The 17,052-nt window shown below is 40.0% G+C and overlaps 1 protein-coding gene across 2 annotated transcripts in view; it reads left to right on the top strand.

The window, feature by feature from the left end:
- The window catches only part of LOC118832655 (E3 ubiquitin-protein ligase DTX3L-like), a 33,961-nt gene extending 18,904 nt beyond the window's left edge, over positions 1-15,057 (top strand). Inside the window, exon 2 of one of the 2 annotated variants that reach the window (XR_005009227.1) lies at positions 14,937-15,057. Coding sequence is in view for 1 of the 2 variants with exons in the window: in XM_036739988.1 (XP_036595883.1) it covers positions 3,736-6,189 (2,454 nt within the window). In the remaining variant the exon portion in view is untranslated. Of the gene's footprint in view, positions 1-3,697; positions 8,162-14,936 lie in introns of those variants that run through there. The other variant, XM_036739988.1, reaches the window with a different exon arrangement.
- Positions 15,058-17,052: the final 1,995 nt, after the last annotated feature.

Below are 17,052 nucleotides of genomic sequence, written 5' to 3'. Positions count from 1 at the left end.
CTCCATGAGAGTGAATATAACTGTATCTAGCCCAAATCTGTGATTAGTGAGACTTGTCATTTGAGAAAAAAGCTCTTGAGATGGTAAGTGATATTGTTTTGAGTTTTGAATTCATGTGTAATTGTCTGATGGGTCATTAAGTCACTAATCCAGCAATTGAGAGAAATGCCCCAACCTATTCAGAGGGAATGTGATCCTGAACTTTTATAAGTGGAGAACTGTATCTGGGAAAAAGTCAAAAGGACAAGCATGGCGTAGCCTAAGGTAGGATCCTTATGACTCGGTTTCCCCATTGTGTTACATCCTTTTGAACAGGAATGTTTCCTACCTGGCTATTCCTGAGTCTGGCTATTAGGTGGAATTGTTACTGTATGATTGGTTATCAACTCTTACTCTTACCTAATGCCTAACAGAGCTAAGGGTGCTTTATCCTGTCATGTAAGTGTCAAATCATTAAGGACCACTTGCAATGCTGTTAGGATCATGTCCCTGTTTTTTTTCTTTTTATAGAAAATTTCTATAATCAGAGCAAGTGGTCAGTAGAAGGTATGAGCACAATGCAAGTATCTAAGATCTTACTATTTTCAGTCTGAATATGTAGTCATTCTATATCCCAAAGAACTAAGTAACTTAGTACTTGGGCTTGTCATCTGCCTGCTAATACTTACTTTGCCATGTATAAGATTAAGTCCATGGAGTAGCTCCTTCTTTCTGAATGCTATTGCAATAATTACACAAAGGTAAAAGAAGCTCATGAAACAAAGATACAAGCACAATGTTAAATCATTATGCCATAGACTAAGGTGGGAACACATATTTGCTACTATAATAAAATGCATGTGTGCAAGATCTGAGCTATTCAGCCTAGAATTATATATCCTGAACAACTTAGTATTTGGCCTAGTCATCTGCCTGTTACTGGATATATATTTCTGTATAAAATCAAGTCCTTAAATGTTTCCAAATGTTGTAATAATAATTGGGTATAAATGCAACAGTTTATGGCACCATGCTGTTATTTTATTAATAATTAAAACAAAATCAGAAACACCTTAAGTTTGGTTTGAAGAAATGAATTTTAGTGCAATCAGTTCTCTTAGAGGAGAGTAACTTATAAAATAATTTGTGTTACACTAATGGAAACATCAATTTTATTTAAAATTCTTATTTAATGTGGAAATAACACTTGTTGTTTCCTGTGGTACAAACATGTTTTATTATCAACAACTTATTTGATATACACTGTTTTGAAACTGATTATTTAAGTGTATCTCTACATCCCATCTCAAGGCTTTTGGTACAATTGAAGTTAACTTGGTAACTTTTATATAAATTCATTTTTGTATCATAGGTCATCTTCTTACAAAAAGCATTCTTTAATATATGTTTTTACCTGGAGAGTAAATCCTTATCTGTCTCTGTTCCTCCTAAGTGGGGGGAGGAAGGGAGAGAAGGAATTGAATAATTGAATTGAATTGATTTGGAATTAAATTAAGTAGTATTTAAATTTGGAGTTCTATAATGAGTAACAGTTAAAATTAAAATTGAAAAATAAAAAAAATTGAGTAAAATGTTGAGAAAACAACATGATCAAATGAGTGTATATGTAAATTGGAAGGTTTTAAGAGTTCTGCCTTCTGCAGTATTTAAAATATTTTATGTCATGTTTTACTTTTTTCAATTTAATAGTAACCCTTTAGCTTATTGTTAACCATGTTTATGTCACATACAGAGTTTAGATAAAGATAGAAACAGCATGGGCTATTTATAACCTAAATTCTCTGAAGTTTCAGGTAAACCATGGGCTCCTAATTTGATGTTCCCCTTATAGCTCTTTTATCGATTATATCAGAATCATGAGAGTTCACTGGTTTCTACCACATGTACTAGGTATTAGAGAAGTAAACTTTGTGACTAGTATGGAAATCTTGTATTGAGGCATGTTTTGTCAAAAAAATTAGCAAAAATGTCTAAGGAGTCTTTATAATTAACTTGTAACCAGAAAGGAAATTCACTGAAGTGGTTCCTCTGAAGATATGATATTTTCCAGATTGCCTGAAAAAGAGATGTGCCAAGGATAGGATAACTGTGTGGGATGTCTGAGATCCGAGATGAAATGTGTTGAATGGATATTAGTGATGGTTACTAAATTGCAGGATGACTTAATGCTTTTTTAATATTGATATCCATTATTTTACCCCTTTGGATTTTATTTTCTGTATCTGTATACTGTTTCCTCAGTTTTCTTGATGTTGTATGATTTTTCCCCTCTGGATTAATCCTTGATTTTGCACATTCTTACTATGGCTTGAACTGTGTTTTGTTTATGGTTCTAATCTCACTTTCTAATTGGAACTATCCTGTATTGGCTGCAAGACATAGAAGTTCCCAAGGTCTCTTGTTAGCTTTCTGTATGTTGACCATTCTCCTTGTGAAATGTTTTTTCTCTTGCTTCAAAGACCCTTTCTGAGAAGTATCCATAGGAATGTTTTACCAGGTGTACTCTCTGTGGTCTTTGGCATATCCAGGGTTACCTTTGACCTATGCTGGCAGGAGGGGGAATGTTAAGGGGTCCCCTGAACTTGTCTTTTTGAGTTGCCATATTTTGCAGAAACACTGGACCTGGAGTGTGTAAGAGGCCTTGAACATTTCAAGGATGAATCTCACACTTAGCTGACACAATTTATTGCTTGCACCCCAAGCTGGACTCCTGGTGTGTCCTTGGGAATCAAGACAGACACCAGGCAGTCTGCACCAGACTGAGAAACTTTCTGCAGCAGGGACCATTATAAATACGTAGACCATCGTATCTTCATAGTCTAGCAGTTTCCAAGGGAAAAGAATACTGCTTTTGACATTTTACTTATTAATGATTTGTACTTTTCTTCTCTTTGGGAAGGGATTAGTCCTTTTCTCCTTCCCTGTTACTTCCCCTTTCCCTATAACTTAAATATCAAGGATTTCCCTGTACTTCTAGGTTTCTTAGTATAAGGACTTTCCATATGCATGTGCCTTCCTCTTTAATAAATCCAGTCAGAAGGCATGTCTTGTGGACTTGTGATGTTGTTTTTGGTTCATGTTGTATGCAATATACTGATTATTTTTTCTGGTATTATTTATATTTCACTTTATTCACTTGCTATTTTATTGATTTGATTTTCTCCCTTCTTTTTAATAAGATTAGGTAAAGTTTTATCAGTTTCATTAGTTTATTCAAAGAACCAGCGTTTAGTTTTAGATATCATTTCTTTGGAGTATTTCTGTCTTATTTTTATCTGTTTCTCATCTATTTTTAACAACTTTGTGCTTATTTTAAACTTCTTTGTTGGCTTTCTAATTTTTTCAATGACTATTCAATTGCTTATTCCTCTTATTTTCTATGTTGTTATTATACGTTTGTACGGATACATGTTTTTCCCCTCCTTAAGACTGCTTTATCTGCATCCTGGTATTTTTGTGTATTGTTTCATCATCATCCTCATCATCGTCATTCTTTCAAATATTTACTTGTATTTTTAAAAATATATTCTTTCAATTTGTCATTATTTAGAATTTCATTTTAAAGTTGTCATTTGGCTCTCTGTCTTGTATTTGTGTTGTCTGAATCAATTCTTATTTTTATTAACTTATGGTCTGGGCAGAGAAGTGGGGATAGGGAGCTGACAGCACCCTTTCATCTCCTCTCTCTGTTTCCCAGTTTTCCTCTCCAGAGCCCAGTGAAAAAACATCACAGCCATGGATGTGCAACTCACGAGTCCCTACCCTTCCCTAATGGCGACTGGCAGTACTCTCCACAGCCCACTGTACCGGGTACTAATCCGAGTGTCTGAGAACTACCCTAGAATAGAGAGGAAGCTACAAAAGTATTTCCAGAACCCATGGAGATCCGGAGGAGGGAAATGCAAGGTCAAACCTGGTCCCCGTGAAGACACTTTCTGGGTAGAGTTTTATAAAAGACAAGCCAAGGAAGGTGTGATAGCAAGGGGAGATCACATTGTAGCAGTCAGTGATACATTACATGTGAATGTCTACATAGAAGGAAATGAAGACCCAGGAGAGAACAACACTTTGGAGATAAGCCAGCTTTCCTCTCAGGCTCAGGCACTCCCAAAGGAATCTCCAGGTGAGAAGAACCCAGATGAAGGAGGTGCTGCTAGCTCCTCTAATTCCTTCATTCAAAAGATATTTCTCTATGTGGAAGCCCAGCTGAACTTCAAGCTTTCCAAAGAGCAAAGGGAGAAAATTATCAGCCTCTGCCCAAATCTCAAAATAGAGGGAGGCAAGGATGGGCCTGAGAAAATGATTGGTGACTACGAAGACATTGAAAAAACTTATCGATTCTTAAGTGACACCACCCTGGGAAATGACCAGAAAGAAGATTTTTCCCACTCAGCCTCAGCAAGAGAAATCAAGCAAATTATGCCAAATTACTGTGACAATCCTATTTTTCAAGCAAACCCCAAACACATGACAGAAGAAGAGTCGGACCTCATCTCTGTTCCTTCACATTTGTATGAATATTTCAAATATTTCTTTGCTGAAACTCTGGACAGAATAGAAAGTAAGCATCAAGTACGTATCACAAGTAATTTGGCATATCCTACGGGCAATGTGTGTCTAGACTTCGAGACAAGTAAGCCAGAGGACAGGAAAGCGGCCCAAGAAGCTTTTATCAGAGCATTTCAGAGGGAAATCCAGAATGTGACCCGTCATGATGTTCATTTCACAGATAATAAGCTGGCACTTGATGTCCAAAAAACACTGACTGACATGTTTCAAAACCTCCATATTAAAGCTGAAGGAAAAGTCTTAATCCTCTGGGGAAGTCCACAGGATATCTTAGGAGCTCAACGTTTCATTGAAGCAAACTTCTCTCGCAAACAACCTGTGGAAATGACGGCTCCCCAAAACATGATGAGAAATGAAATTGAGGTTGATACAGCTCACTTGCATCTTCTGTACCAAGAAATCAGAGAAATAGAGAAAAAATATGGCACTGCAGTGGAATTGATGAATATACCCCAAACTCAGAAAACCCTTATTGCATTTAAACCAAAAGACAAAGGCTTAGACCTCTCTGCACAAGCTTATGAAGATTTCGTTGATGTCCTTCAGATGCTCTTACCTCAGATTGTCAAAGAAGTAGTTATCCTGAAACCATTAGAACAAAATAGAAATAGTTGGCCAGAAAAGACATTCTTTCAAGATTTTGAAAGAAAGCACCCCAATGTAAACTTGGAGTGCAATGTACAAGAACTGACACTGACTGGTTTGCCCAAGTACGTTGCAGAAGCAAGGCAATATGTTAAGAGATATCTTAGTATTGACGTTCCTGCCCAGAAGAGACAAGGGCCACCTCTCTCCTTTGGAGGGAATTGGAATAGAGACTCCAGATCCCCCTTGGACAAACTTGGTGATGATTTCAAGACAGCTTTACCTGTATCCAAGGGATTGTCTAACTATGGAGACTTAGGAAAAGAGGAAGATGAAGAGGAGGAGGAGGAGGAGGAAGAAGAAGAAGAGGAGGCAGAGGAAGGAGAGGGGGAGGAGGAGGAGGATGAAGAGGAGGAAGAGGAGGAAGGGGAGGAGGAAGAGGAGGAGGAGGAAGAGGAGGAGGAGGAGGAGGAGGAGGAGGAGAAGGAGGAGTGTGTTATCTGTATGGAAAGCATTCAACACAAAGAAGTCCTCCCAAAGTGCAAGCATGCATTCTGTGGCCCTTGTATCAAAGAGGCCATGAAACATAAGCCAGTGTGCCCTGTGTGCCAGGCTTCCTATGGTATCGTGAAAGGGAATCAGCCAGATGGAACAATGACAACCTCTTACAGAACATCTTCACTTCCGGGTTATAATTCCTATGGCACTATTGTGATTCATTATGACATGCGGGGAGGCATACAGACAGAAGATCATCCCAACCCAGGAAAGCGCTATGAAGGAACAAGACGGGTGGCATACTTGCCAAATAATGAAGAAGGACGGCAGGTTTTGAATCTCCTCCGAAGAGCTTTTGAACAAAGGCTGATTTTCACAGTAGGACAGTCTCGAACATCAGGAGTCAAGGATGTGATCACTTGGAATGATATTCACCACAAAACTCTCCAATTCGGCGGGCCAGAAAACTTTGGTTACCCTGATCCCAACTATCTACAGCGAGTCAAGCTGGAGCTGAAGGCAAAAGGAATTGAGTAAGAGTGCTGAAAGCTTCAAGGATTCCTTGAAAGCTGGGCTTGCAAAAGCTGTAGGTGTGGAAAGGAATCAAAACAGTCTAAAATATTTGTGTTGGTAGGCACCATTTAGAGAAAAATAAAAGGCCTTGAGAAGAAATCAGTTTGTTTAGGGGTGAGTGGGATAAACTGCTACATGCTAACCTGTCTTAATTTATTGGAGATTTTAGTTTTGATTAGACAAACTGAGAGACTGGTAGTAATGTATAAGTTGCTCTAGTGAGATCCAAAAGTTTTCCTGCCTGTTTCCATTTTGCTGTTACCAGGGATGCTCGAGTTAAGGATGCTTCCATTGTACCACTTTCACAAGGTGATGACGGACCCTCAGCTCCATTCACATTATTTGTCATAAGCTGTTGGTGGCCTTGGAATTCACCAGAGCTTGCTCCATTCGAAATGGACTGGTTACCAGGAACATTAAAAAGATTGAAAGACATCTTGAAGAAAATTAGTCTCTAAATACTTACATAAGTCCTTCATTTCAGAAAGAAACTATCCATCCCAGGGGCTCTGGCAAATTTAATATGAATTGAGTAATGAGGAAAGATATTTGTCTTCAGTAAAATCCATTGAAGTCCATTCACTTTCAGGAACAAGTAGAAAAGCTTGTTTAGCATTCAAAGCTCTTTATAACCTTGCCCCTCCCTTTGCTTCTTGACTGTGTACTCTGTGATTCAGTGTTATTGGCCTCCTTGATGTTCCTTGCACAAGAAACTCCATCTCTCCAGATTGTGCATTTTCACCGTACCTGGAATTCTTTTCCTCCACACTTCCACTGACCAGCTTCCCTGACTTCTTTCAATTCTACCTAAAATCTCACCTTCTACATGAAGCTTCCCCCAAATCCCCTTAATACTAGTGACTTTACTCTGTGGGTTATCTCCAATTTATCTTGTGTGTGGCTTGTTTGTACATAGTTGTTTGAATATTGTCTTCTCCATTAGACTGTGAGCTACTTGAGAACAGAGACTGTATTTTGCCTTCTTTTGTATCCCCAGCACTTAGCATAGTGCCTAGAATATAGAAGGCACTTAATACTTGTTGACTAACTGTCTAACTTTGGGCAGGCTCATTAACCTGGCTAAGAATGAGTTTCCAGATTAACAGGCAACTGGCATTAGCTTGTGTTCTGCCCTATTTCTCTGCCTTCTTAGCTCACCTTTTGGGGTGCACCTAGTGGCATTTCCTCTGTTTGTCTAGCCTAAGTGAGACCACATTCATACCCAAATATTTTCTGACTTTTAACTTCCAAAAAAATTGTCTGCTCAATTTGCTATTATTCTAGGTGCCCCCCTCAAAAGTGTAGTTCTAGGGCAACAGATGAAATGCCCATTCTTCTCTGGATGAGTCCACTATTGGTATTTCCTACAAAAACTAAGCAGAAATATTTATTAGGAGCTTACATACTGGATCCTGTAGCATTGTTTGGAAAATGAAAGAGAACCTCTGATACAGAGAGGTACCTCTCCCAGTTACAAATAGCTTATGGGTGATAATGCAACACCCTATTGCCCCAGGGCAGAAGATTAAGTATTGTAGCTCAAATGATCTTTAGTTGATCCTTCAAATAATTAAATCATTTCATTCTGGCTCTATGCTTATGTTAGGGGAAAAATAATTGAATGGCTGTATCAGATGCTTCTAATAAAGTCAATACTGTGTCATGATCAGAAAAAAATATTATTGTCTGTAAAGAATTTATTAACTATTTCTGTGTTTTTACATTTGTTTGTAATGTGCTCTAAATTTACATGGTCAATTTTTGTAAAAGTTCCACGTGCTACTGTGAAATGTGTATACTATTTTCTAGTCCCATTTAGAAGATACTGGAAGTCTTTCTGGTTTAGTATCCCAGCAATTTGTTCAGTTCCTTATTTTTCTTTTTGTTTATGTTTCTTAAATGTTTATTAAAGTCATTCCAAACTGAGAGAGACTGATGATTTAGTATGTAAACAAATTCATCTATACTCTTACCTTTTTATGAGGTACAAATCAGCATTTCCCTCTTGTGAGCCAGGAGGATGCTTGAGTCTCAAGTGTGAAGAAAACAGAAGCCAAAGTTACTGAGGACCCAAGTACAGGCTGAAGGCTGGAAAGGCATAATGAATTAAGGTTGACCCTTTGGTGGAATAAACAACTTTAAATTTCCTTCAGTTGTCTAGAAAAGATAGTAGGTGAATCATAGGAATGCTTAAATTTGGATAAAACCAATATACAGCTTAACTTTATCTAATTTTCCTTCTTTTCTTACCAGTAAAATCAGGTACCACATAGGCACTGCCTCTTTTTGGTAAGTTCTTATTTCTCTAAGTCTTCAGTTAGTGACTGGAGTCCTTCAATTTGAATTTTAGAGAAAGGGTGTTGCTTAATGCATGGCCACGGCCTATGCTTGGAATAACTGATTGTAAGGGGTTCAATTCCTTTTATCAGTCCAGAATCATTCCTAAACTAGGCCCACGATACAGTCTAAGTTTCCATCATTTAAGAGTGCTTTTCCAGCCTGGGGTGAAACTGCTGCTTTCCCTCATCCTCTTCCTGAGCCTGAAGCCACATAGTACCTAAATCAGTATGTTCCTACTGAAGTTCCAAAAACAACCCCTCTGGGGTACGGAATATACAGAATATATATCATAATTTACACAGATGGTCTCTTCCCACCAGATCAACAGGCCAAGCAAATGATAGCAAAAAAGGATGATATTCAATTAAAGCTTCTATTCTATTCTAAACAGTGGGTTTGGAGAGAGTGAGAGAACTTTTAACTGTCTTACCTCTTCTTCCATTTTCTTCCATTATTTTCTTTCTTTCTTTCTTTCTTTCTTTCTTTCTTTCTTTCTTTCTTTCTTTCTTTCTTTCTTTCAAATCCTTCCCAAGTTTGTTAGAGACCAAATTCCCACTTCAAAGATACCAGTAATTCATTTGCTTTGCCTACAGTGTTTCTCAAAATCCCACTGAGTATGTTAACTTACATACTTCAAATGAACCTTCTTGCAGCCACTGAAAATCTGGCTTTTCATAAACAGGAACATTCCATTCATAACATAAAGATATTAACCTCTTAAGGTAGAGACCTGCCTGCAACACACAGAGCTTCCCAGATTTCTCCACCATTTTAGCCAGTGGAGATCCAGACAGGATCTTTTCAGAACTTGCACCACCCTTTTCTAATTTACAATAACAAGTCTCCAATTTCTTCAAAGCTCTTTACTTCCCAATGCAGTGGTTGGTGGAGTCCTGGAATGGATATTTATTAGAAAGTCAGGGTCCCTCACCTGATAAAAAGTGGCCATGAATACCCACAGGGAGTTCACTCACCACTCCTTCAAGGCCTGCGAATCTGGCCCAGTCAGCCAAATGTTTAGGTTTTGATAAACTTATGTGGAGTCAGTCATTGAAAGAAAATAAAATGTTTAAAAAGAGGAAAACAGTATCATCCAAAGTATATACACATAGGCAGTCTGCTATCAGTCAATCAAAATTATGCACCTACTGTGTGCCAAGCACTGTGCTAAGCACTGGAGATACAAAAAGGGAAACCAATCCTTGCTCTCAAGGAGCTTACAGTCTAATGGGGGAGACAACGTGGAAAACAAAAATAAACTATACTGAAGAAATAGTAACTAAGACTGAAGGCACTAAAATTAAGAGGGATGGGGAAAGTTTTCCTGTAAAAGATGGGATTTTAGATGAGATCAAAAGCCAGTCAGGAAAGTCAGTAGGTAAAGTTCAGGATGTCCTGTCATGGGGGGTAGCCAGAGAAAATGATGACAGATGCCTTATCGCATTTGTGGAACATTAAGGAGACCAGTGGGACTGGATCAAATAGTATATGGTGGGGAGTAAAGTACAAGAAGACTGGAAAGGTAGAAGGTTGCTAGGATATGAAGGGCTTTGAATGAGAAATGGAACATTTTGTATTTGCTTCTGAAGGCAATACGGAGCCTGTGGGGGTAGTTGTGGCTTGGGGAGTGACATGATATGACCTACTCTTTCAAAAAATCACTTTAGTGGATGAATGGAGGATGAATTGTTGTGGAGAGAGATCTGAAATAGGCAGACTCACCAGCAAGCTACTGCACTAATCCAGGCATGGGGTAATGAGGACCTGCACCAGAGTGCTGGCAGCATCAAAGAGAAGGGGGCATAATCAAGAAGCATTACAGAGGTGAAGTCGATGCTCCTTGGCAACAGATTGGCTACAAGGAGCAAGAGATACTGAGGGGTCGACCATGTCTCCTACGTTGGGGGCCTGAGGAACTGGAAGGTTTGTGTTGCCTTCTACAGTATATAGGGAGGGTAGGAGGGAGGGGCCATGGTTTCACAGGGAAAATAATGAGTTCTGTTTTGAACATATTAAATTTAAAATATCTAGAGGACATCCAGTTCAAGATGTCTGAAAGACAGATGTAAGATTGGAGGTCAGCAGAGTTTTGGGCAGAAAGGTAAATTTTAGAATCATTAGCATAGAGATGATAAATCCATGGGAGCTGATGTGATCATAGTAAAAAGGGCAAAGAGTAGAGGGTGTAGGAGAAAGCCCTGAGGGACCCCTATAGTTAGAGGTTATGATCTGGAGAAGGATCCAGGAAAGGATACTAAGAAATGGTCAAAGTGGTAGGATGGGAATCAGGAGAGAATGGTGGCTGAAAAATCTAGTGAGAAGAGAAGTATCAAAGAGCAGAGGGAGATCACCAATGTCAAAGGCTGAAGAGAAGTGGAGGAGAATAAGAATTGAGAAAAAGCCATCAAATTTTGCAATTAAGAGATCATTGGTAGTATTGGAGAGGGCAGTTTCAATGGAATGATAAGTTTGTAAGCCAGAATATAAGGGGTTAAGAAGAGAGTCAGAGGAGAGAAAACAGAGGCACTCATAGTAGAAGGTCTTTTTGAGGAGTTTAGCTACAAAATCCAGAAGAGATAAAGACAATAGTTAGTGGAGATGAAAGAGTCAAGTGAAAGTTTTTGAGGATGGGGGAGACATGGGCCTACTTGTAGGCAGTAAATGGGGAGAGATTGAAAATAAATGATAGAGCCGGGATGGCAGGGAATTCTGTTGGAGGACATGGGATGGAACGGCATTGCTAGAACAGGTAAAGGGTTAGTTATTCTTGTTAAGGAGTAAAGCCATGTAATCCTGTGAGAAGAGTGAAGGAGGAAGGAATCTGAGGGATCACAGATGAGAAAGAGGGGTCTCAGCTGAGAGGGTGGTAGACAGGGGTGCCGTGAGAGGTTTGAGGAGAGATGAAAAGGTTGGGAAGACCTGTCAGGGAGAGTGGGATAATAAGTTGATAGGAGCCATGACAGGATTGCCCAGCAGCAGAGAAGGCCCACTTGAGATTGTGTAATTTCTGGACTGAGTCATGATAGTTGCAGGATTTTCTCTACCTTTATTCAGCAGTATATGTGAAGGAGGTAAGGTAATCCTTTTGTGAGTATTCCAAGGCTGAGACTTGGATAGGATATATTTGGCAATGGAAGAGATATAGAGATTTATGTGTGGCAGACAGCGTAGAGTAGGATTGGCTCAACAAAGGGTCAAGATGGGGGGAAAGAGTAGCTAGTTTAGGGGTGATGGCCCAGAAAAGGGGTCAAGGGACTGGAGATAATGGTGTGGACAAAGAGTAGGATTCTGTAAGCAAAGTCAGAGGAAGTGGTGAAAAACCAATAGGTTGTGGTTGGATAAGGGAATTTTGGAATTGTTAAACTTGGAAGTGGTACATTTGTGACTGATGGCAAGATCAAGGATATGACCATGCTTGTTTGTGTCTGAGGTGTGGTGGAGTGTGAAGTGAGTAGGCTGAGGAACTGAGTGGTTAGGATGATAGAGGGAGAGTCAACATTTGTGTTGAAGTCCCTTAGCATAAGGACAGGAGTTGAAGAGGAAAGAATGATTGTGAGTCATGTACCAACCTGATTGAGGATGGAAGAGGAGTGACCCGGGAGTCACAGCTACGAGGATTTTGATTGGGTGGCAGATATGAATAGGATGAACCTCAAGGGAAGTGGGGTTGCTAAGTCATGGTGGTAGGGGGAGAATCTGGAAGTGACAATGGAGAGCAAGGAATATTTTAACTCCACCTCGACCAGTGAACTGAGAATGAGAGAAGGTGCAGCAAGTGCTGGAAAGGGTGAACAGGGAGGGTGTCACCTAGGGGTAGCCAGGTTTCAGTAATACTTATATATGGAAGGAGTGGGATATAAAATAATTTAGGATGAAGGGAAATGTATTGCCTATTGAATGAGTATTCTACAAGGCACAGTGTAAGGGTTAGGTGGTAAGAGTATTTAGAGGAATGGGAATAAATAATTGACTGGTAGGAGATGTGGAATGTGATTTGGATAATGGTCTTCAGGGGTTCAGAATCACTGCAATGAGAAGGGTATGAGGAGGTATGGGAATATTCATCATTGCATGGAGGGTACCACTCCTCTTCCCAATGGAGACTGGAGATAAGGCTGAAGGAAGTGCAGTATGAGATGAGAAGCATACATTCAGATGGTCAGATGGGAAACCCTGCTTCCCTAGTCCTCATCCCTCTGGAAGGGTGGAGATTAGACAGAAAAAGGGTACAGCAAGAGGTGAAAGTCACACCTGTGCAATAATAGACAGAGTCAGAAGTCCCATTCACCACCAACTTTTCTCTTCCCTCAAGAGACAGGCACAGCAGGAGATAGAAGGCCTGACGTGAAAAGGTAGGTTGCTCCTGTTTGTCTCAGAGATTCTCCAGATCTTAGTTAAGAGATTGGGCTGGCAGTAGGAGGTAGAAGTTGCATTGTGCTTGTACAGATGGAAGTTGTTGGTTTGGGGCAGATGGAAGACTCCTGACCTGGCCTCTTGCCACCTTCCCTCCAGGGACATGCTGTGCTAAGCATGGGATGAAAGGCACAAGGCATGGGAATAGAAGAACATTAAGGCTCCTTTTCTCAACTGAAGAAGCTTGTGAAGAGTGGGTAGTAGGAAATGGTAGACTCCCATGGAGGGGGAAGTCCTTTGGGATAGATGGAAACCTGGTCCTTTGCCACCTTCCCTCAAAGAGCACTATGACCAATATATTTAACTTTCCTCCAACTTGTCTTTCTTGTTCTTTGTGTCTTTTCATTTCCCTCATTCCTGCATGTGTTGAATGTAAGGAGGAAAAATAGATGTTGCAAATGGGAAAGGATGTACTAGGTCTGAATTGGAGTCAAGAGTCAACCAGGAAATCAATTTCTCTTATCTTTTCACCTATGAATCCCTTAAGGTTAATTTTATGCCTGTACTTCTTCATCCTTAGGAGTACTCCTAGGAAGAGCTTAGCTATCTAACTCCTGTGCACAAATTTCTTATTACAACCAGCACTGTTACCTTTGAAAAGTGAGTTTCCTTCAGGTTCTCCATCTTTTTGTCTATGAGTCCTTTAAAGTTAACATGATTTCTCCATTTGTGGGTCCTAGTAATATGCCCATGAAGAGCTGTACAATCTCCCTTTTGTGGAAAAATTTCATTTTGAAAAGCTCAGTTATTTCAGAAAGGTGAATTTCCAGAATTTAATTTGCTTAAGAAGTATATAGAGATTGGAGGTGGGGGCATGAGTGAGGACAACCTTGGGCCAGTGCCTTCTGATGGGCCAATGAAATGGTTCCACTGCATTCCTGAGACATCTTTCTTTCCAAGTCCTCCTATGCAACTGTACCAGTAAAAAGAATAATTCCCTTGTATAAAGGAAGCTGTATATTTTGGGTCACTTTTGGGACTCTGAGCAAACTGTCAGATTAGTAATTTTCTTATCCCAATGTTGCAGGGAAGAGACCAGAGGATAATACAGGATAAGTAAGTTGGTTACCTTGACAGGTCTGGTAAGTGGATGATTTGGGAGGTAAAGTCCAGGTTTTCTGACCCTGCAGGTCTGATTGTGACCCCCAAGCATTTTAGAACACTGCTTGTCAAGCATCATTTTTCCTCCCCTGCCACATACGTATTCATTCTTGCCATGCTTGGCTTCCCTAAAAATTCGTGGTCCACATAGCTAGAAGAACAGGCCTTTCTAAAGATCTTCAGTTTTGAAGCCCCTTGTCAGACAACTGAGAAAAACGAGGCCAACAGGGTTTTCCAAGGCCTAATTGAAAGAATGTGTCTGATGTACGCATTAGGTCCCCTCCTTGGCTGGCTCCAGGTGCTGGCCATTGGACACTGCCATAACTGTGACTCTACTTTGATCACATTTTATTCTTTTTTATCATTCCCATTCCAGATATGCCAGGTCTTTTCCATTCTGTTCAGGATTAATCCCAATAAGAATAACAACAAGAACAATCATAATAATACTTTCAATTACCAAATCAGAAACAAGCACAACAAATATCATTTAAGGAGTACAGTGTGTCTATATTATCTCCTTTGACCCAGCAGCAGACCTCTGATTCCGATGCTGTTTGCAGTCCAATTGACAGAGGAATCATGGGAAGTTACTGCCATCATTTTTGTTCCTGTACTTCATTTCCTTTCACCATGTCACTATTCATGGCTTTCTCGGGTGTTCATCTTCCCCAAGAACCCAGGTCTTGATTGGTTGACACCAAAATGATGTATATGGGCATAAATGCACACTACCAGTGGGAAAAGTTCTTGTAGAATGGGTTCAGATTCTGGGCCTCCTCACAATGTCTGTTTCTCCTTCTTCCAGCCTCTCATTGCCTTAAAGTTAACCTTCTTTCTCTGTTGATTGTTTCTAGGATTATGCCCAGGAAGAGCTGAGGAACTGAAGAGGATTGGGTTTGAGGGGTGCTCAAGACCCCAAAATACCAACACACTGGGTCCTGCTGAAAGAATTCGACCCAAGCCTTCTCAGCCAAGGAAAAAGACAAAGTTTATTAAGGGTTTGCCGTAATGGGTTGTCTTAAGAAATCCCACCCTTTGTGACGCCTGTTCTCACACTAAACTAGATTGAATCTGAGTGCCTTTGTGGAGGCAAGATGAGACTTATATACAGAAAGATTATGGGAGGGATTGAGGGGTGGTCTCCAGTGGTCTGGGATGACTAGAGGAGGGGTTTGGAGCAGACTGGGGAAGAGGTCAGACTCCAGGGTGGGAAATAGCTGAAGGCTACCTGGAGATGACAGACAATAAAAGAGCTAGGGTATAGATATTTTGATAAGGATCAAGGGTGGGAAACAGCCAGAAGGCAATCCACAGGTAGCCAGACAATGGAAGGCTAGGCTAGGCTATTTGGGCATGAAAAGCCAGATCAAGTGGGAAGATTCTGGGTGGGGTTCAAGGGGATTCCCACAGTCTACACCCCATCAAAACCTTCCCTTTGTGGATAAATTTCATTTTGACAAGGTCACAGTTTCTTTTCAAAGGTCAGTTTCCAGATTTGCATTTGTTTGAGAAATTTGAATAGGTTAGTTCAGGGAAAGCCAGGGAGTTTACCTCCCAATGGACCTCTGAAATAATTCCCTTGCACTCTTGACACATCTTTCCTTTGAAGTGCTCTTGTACATGAGAAAAATGGCTATTAATAACTAATGATTTGGAGAGATCTAGAGTTCCCCCTTTTCTCTATCCTCATTTCAAGACCTGAGTCTCTGAAGGTTCAACTAAACTTCTCTATCTCCCCAGCCAACTGTATAAGCAATTTCCAGTTTAAGGTGAATTCCATTCAATCAAGCTTGGGTGATAGACCCTTTTGTCTAAATTGGGTAGAGACAGACCCTTTTGTTTAAATTGCCCAAGGCTAGGGGAGGGGGAGTTCTGGCTATAGAGATAGTCTCTCTCTCTAAGGGTAACTTTAATGTCACTCCTTGTAATAATATTCTTTCTCTCATTAATTAACCAGTCAGGGTTGGTTCTTATGCTGGGGAACACCTGCTCTCTTTGAAGGGTATATAAACTTTATGCTGTCACCATGATTGTCTTTAGTCTAAGAGAGACAGCCAAATGACCATCCTTTTATTAATAAATGTGTTAGGTTTATTAATGTGTGGGATATTTGACCTTCACCAAATAATACTGTGTGGGATGAAAGACCCTCACCAATTAAAAGTTAATAAGGAGTCATCTCAGGGTGGGAGCAGAAATAAATTTTATTCAGTTCTCGAGAATTGGGCATCCTCTGCTAGCACAGAGCAGAACCAGCAAAGGAGGTGCTTTACAAGAGGCAAAACACCAATAATTATACCTAACACAAGGGAATTCCTGCCCACCTCTGACCCTTCTCGCCATTGGTTGGGAGGCGGGCTTACAATCTGAGCATGAAAGCTAGACAAAGAACCAGGAAATCAAGGCACAGAAACTCCAATTCCCATTCCCTTAGTTAATGATTATGACTGAGGTGACATCTATAAATCTAAAGAAGGAGAATAGGATAAGGGGAGGGGGAGACCCTCTCCATTCTTCTACAGTGCTTTTACAGTAAAGGAAAGCAGGTCACAGTGACCCTATCCTTACTGAGCAAGTCTTTGGACCAGAACCAGAAGAAAGAACAAAAAGTTTCAGGGTAAACTTTCCCAGAAGCTGAGCCATCAGACTCTCATGGCCTCAGAATTTTTCCGCTTCCCTATTTCTTGATTTTTAAACATCTCTTAGTACATGTATATATAGAGAGAGAGATAGATAGATAGATTTAGATATAGATATAGATATATAGATATATATAGATAGATAGATATAGATCTATAGATATAGATAGATAGAGAGATAGATATAGATATAGATTTATACATATCTTCCCTGTGAAGTCTTCACATTTTATTTACCTCACACAATACTAATAAGGAGCCATCTCAAGGTAGGAACAGAAATTGAATTTTATTCAATTCTCACGAGAATGGGGGGTCCTCTGCCAGAACA

Source organism: Trichosurus vulpecula, chromosome X, assembly GCF_011100635.1.
Source record: "Trichosurus vulpecula isolate mTriVul1 chromosome X, mTriVul1.pri, whole genome shotgun sequence".
Lineage (NCBI taxonomy): Eukaryota > Metazoa > Chordata > Mammalia > Diprotodontia > Phalangeridae > Trichosurus > Trichosurus vulpecula.
This window is presented reverse-complemented; position numbering and strand designations above follow the sequence as displayed.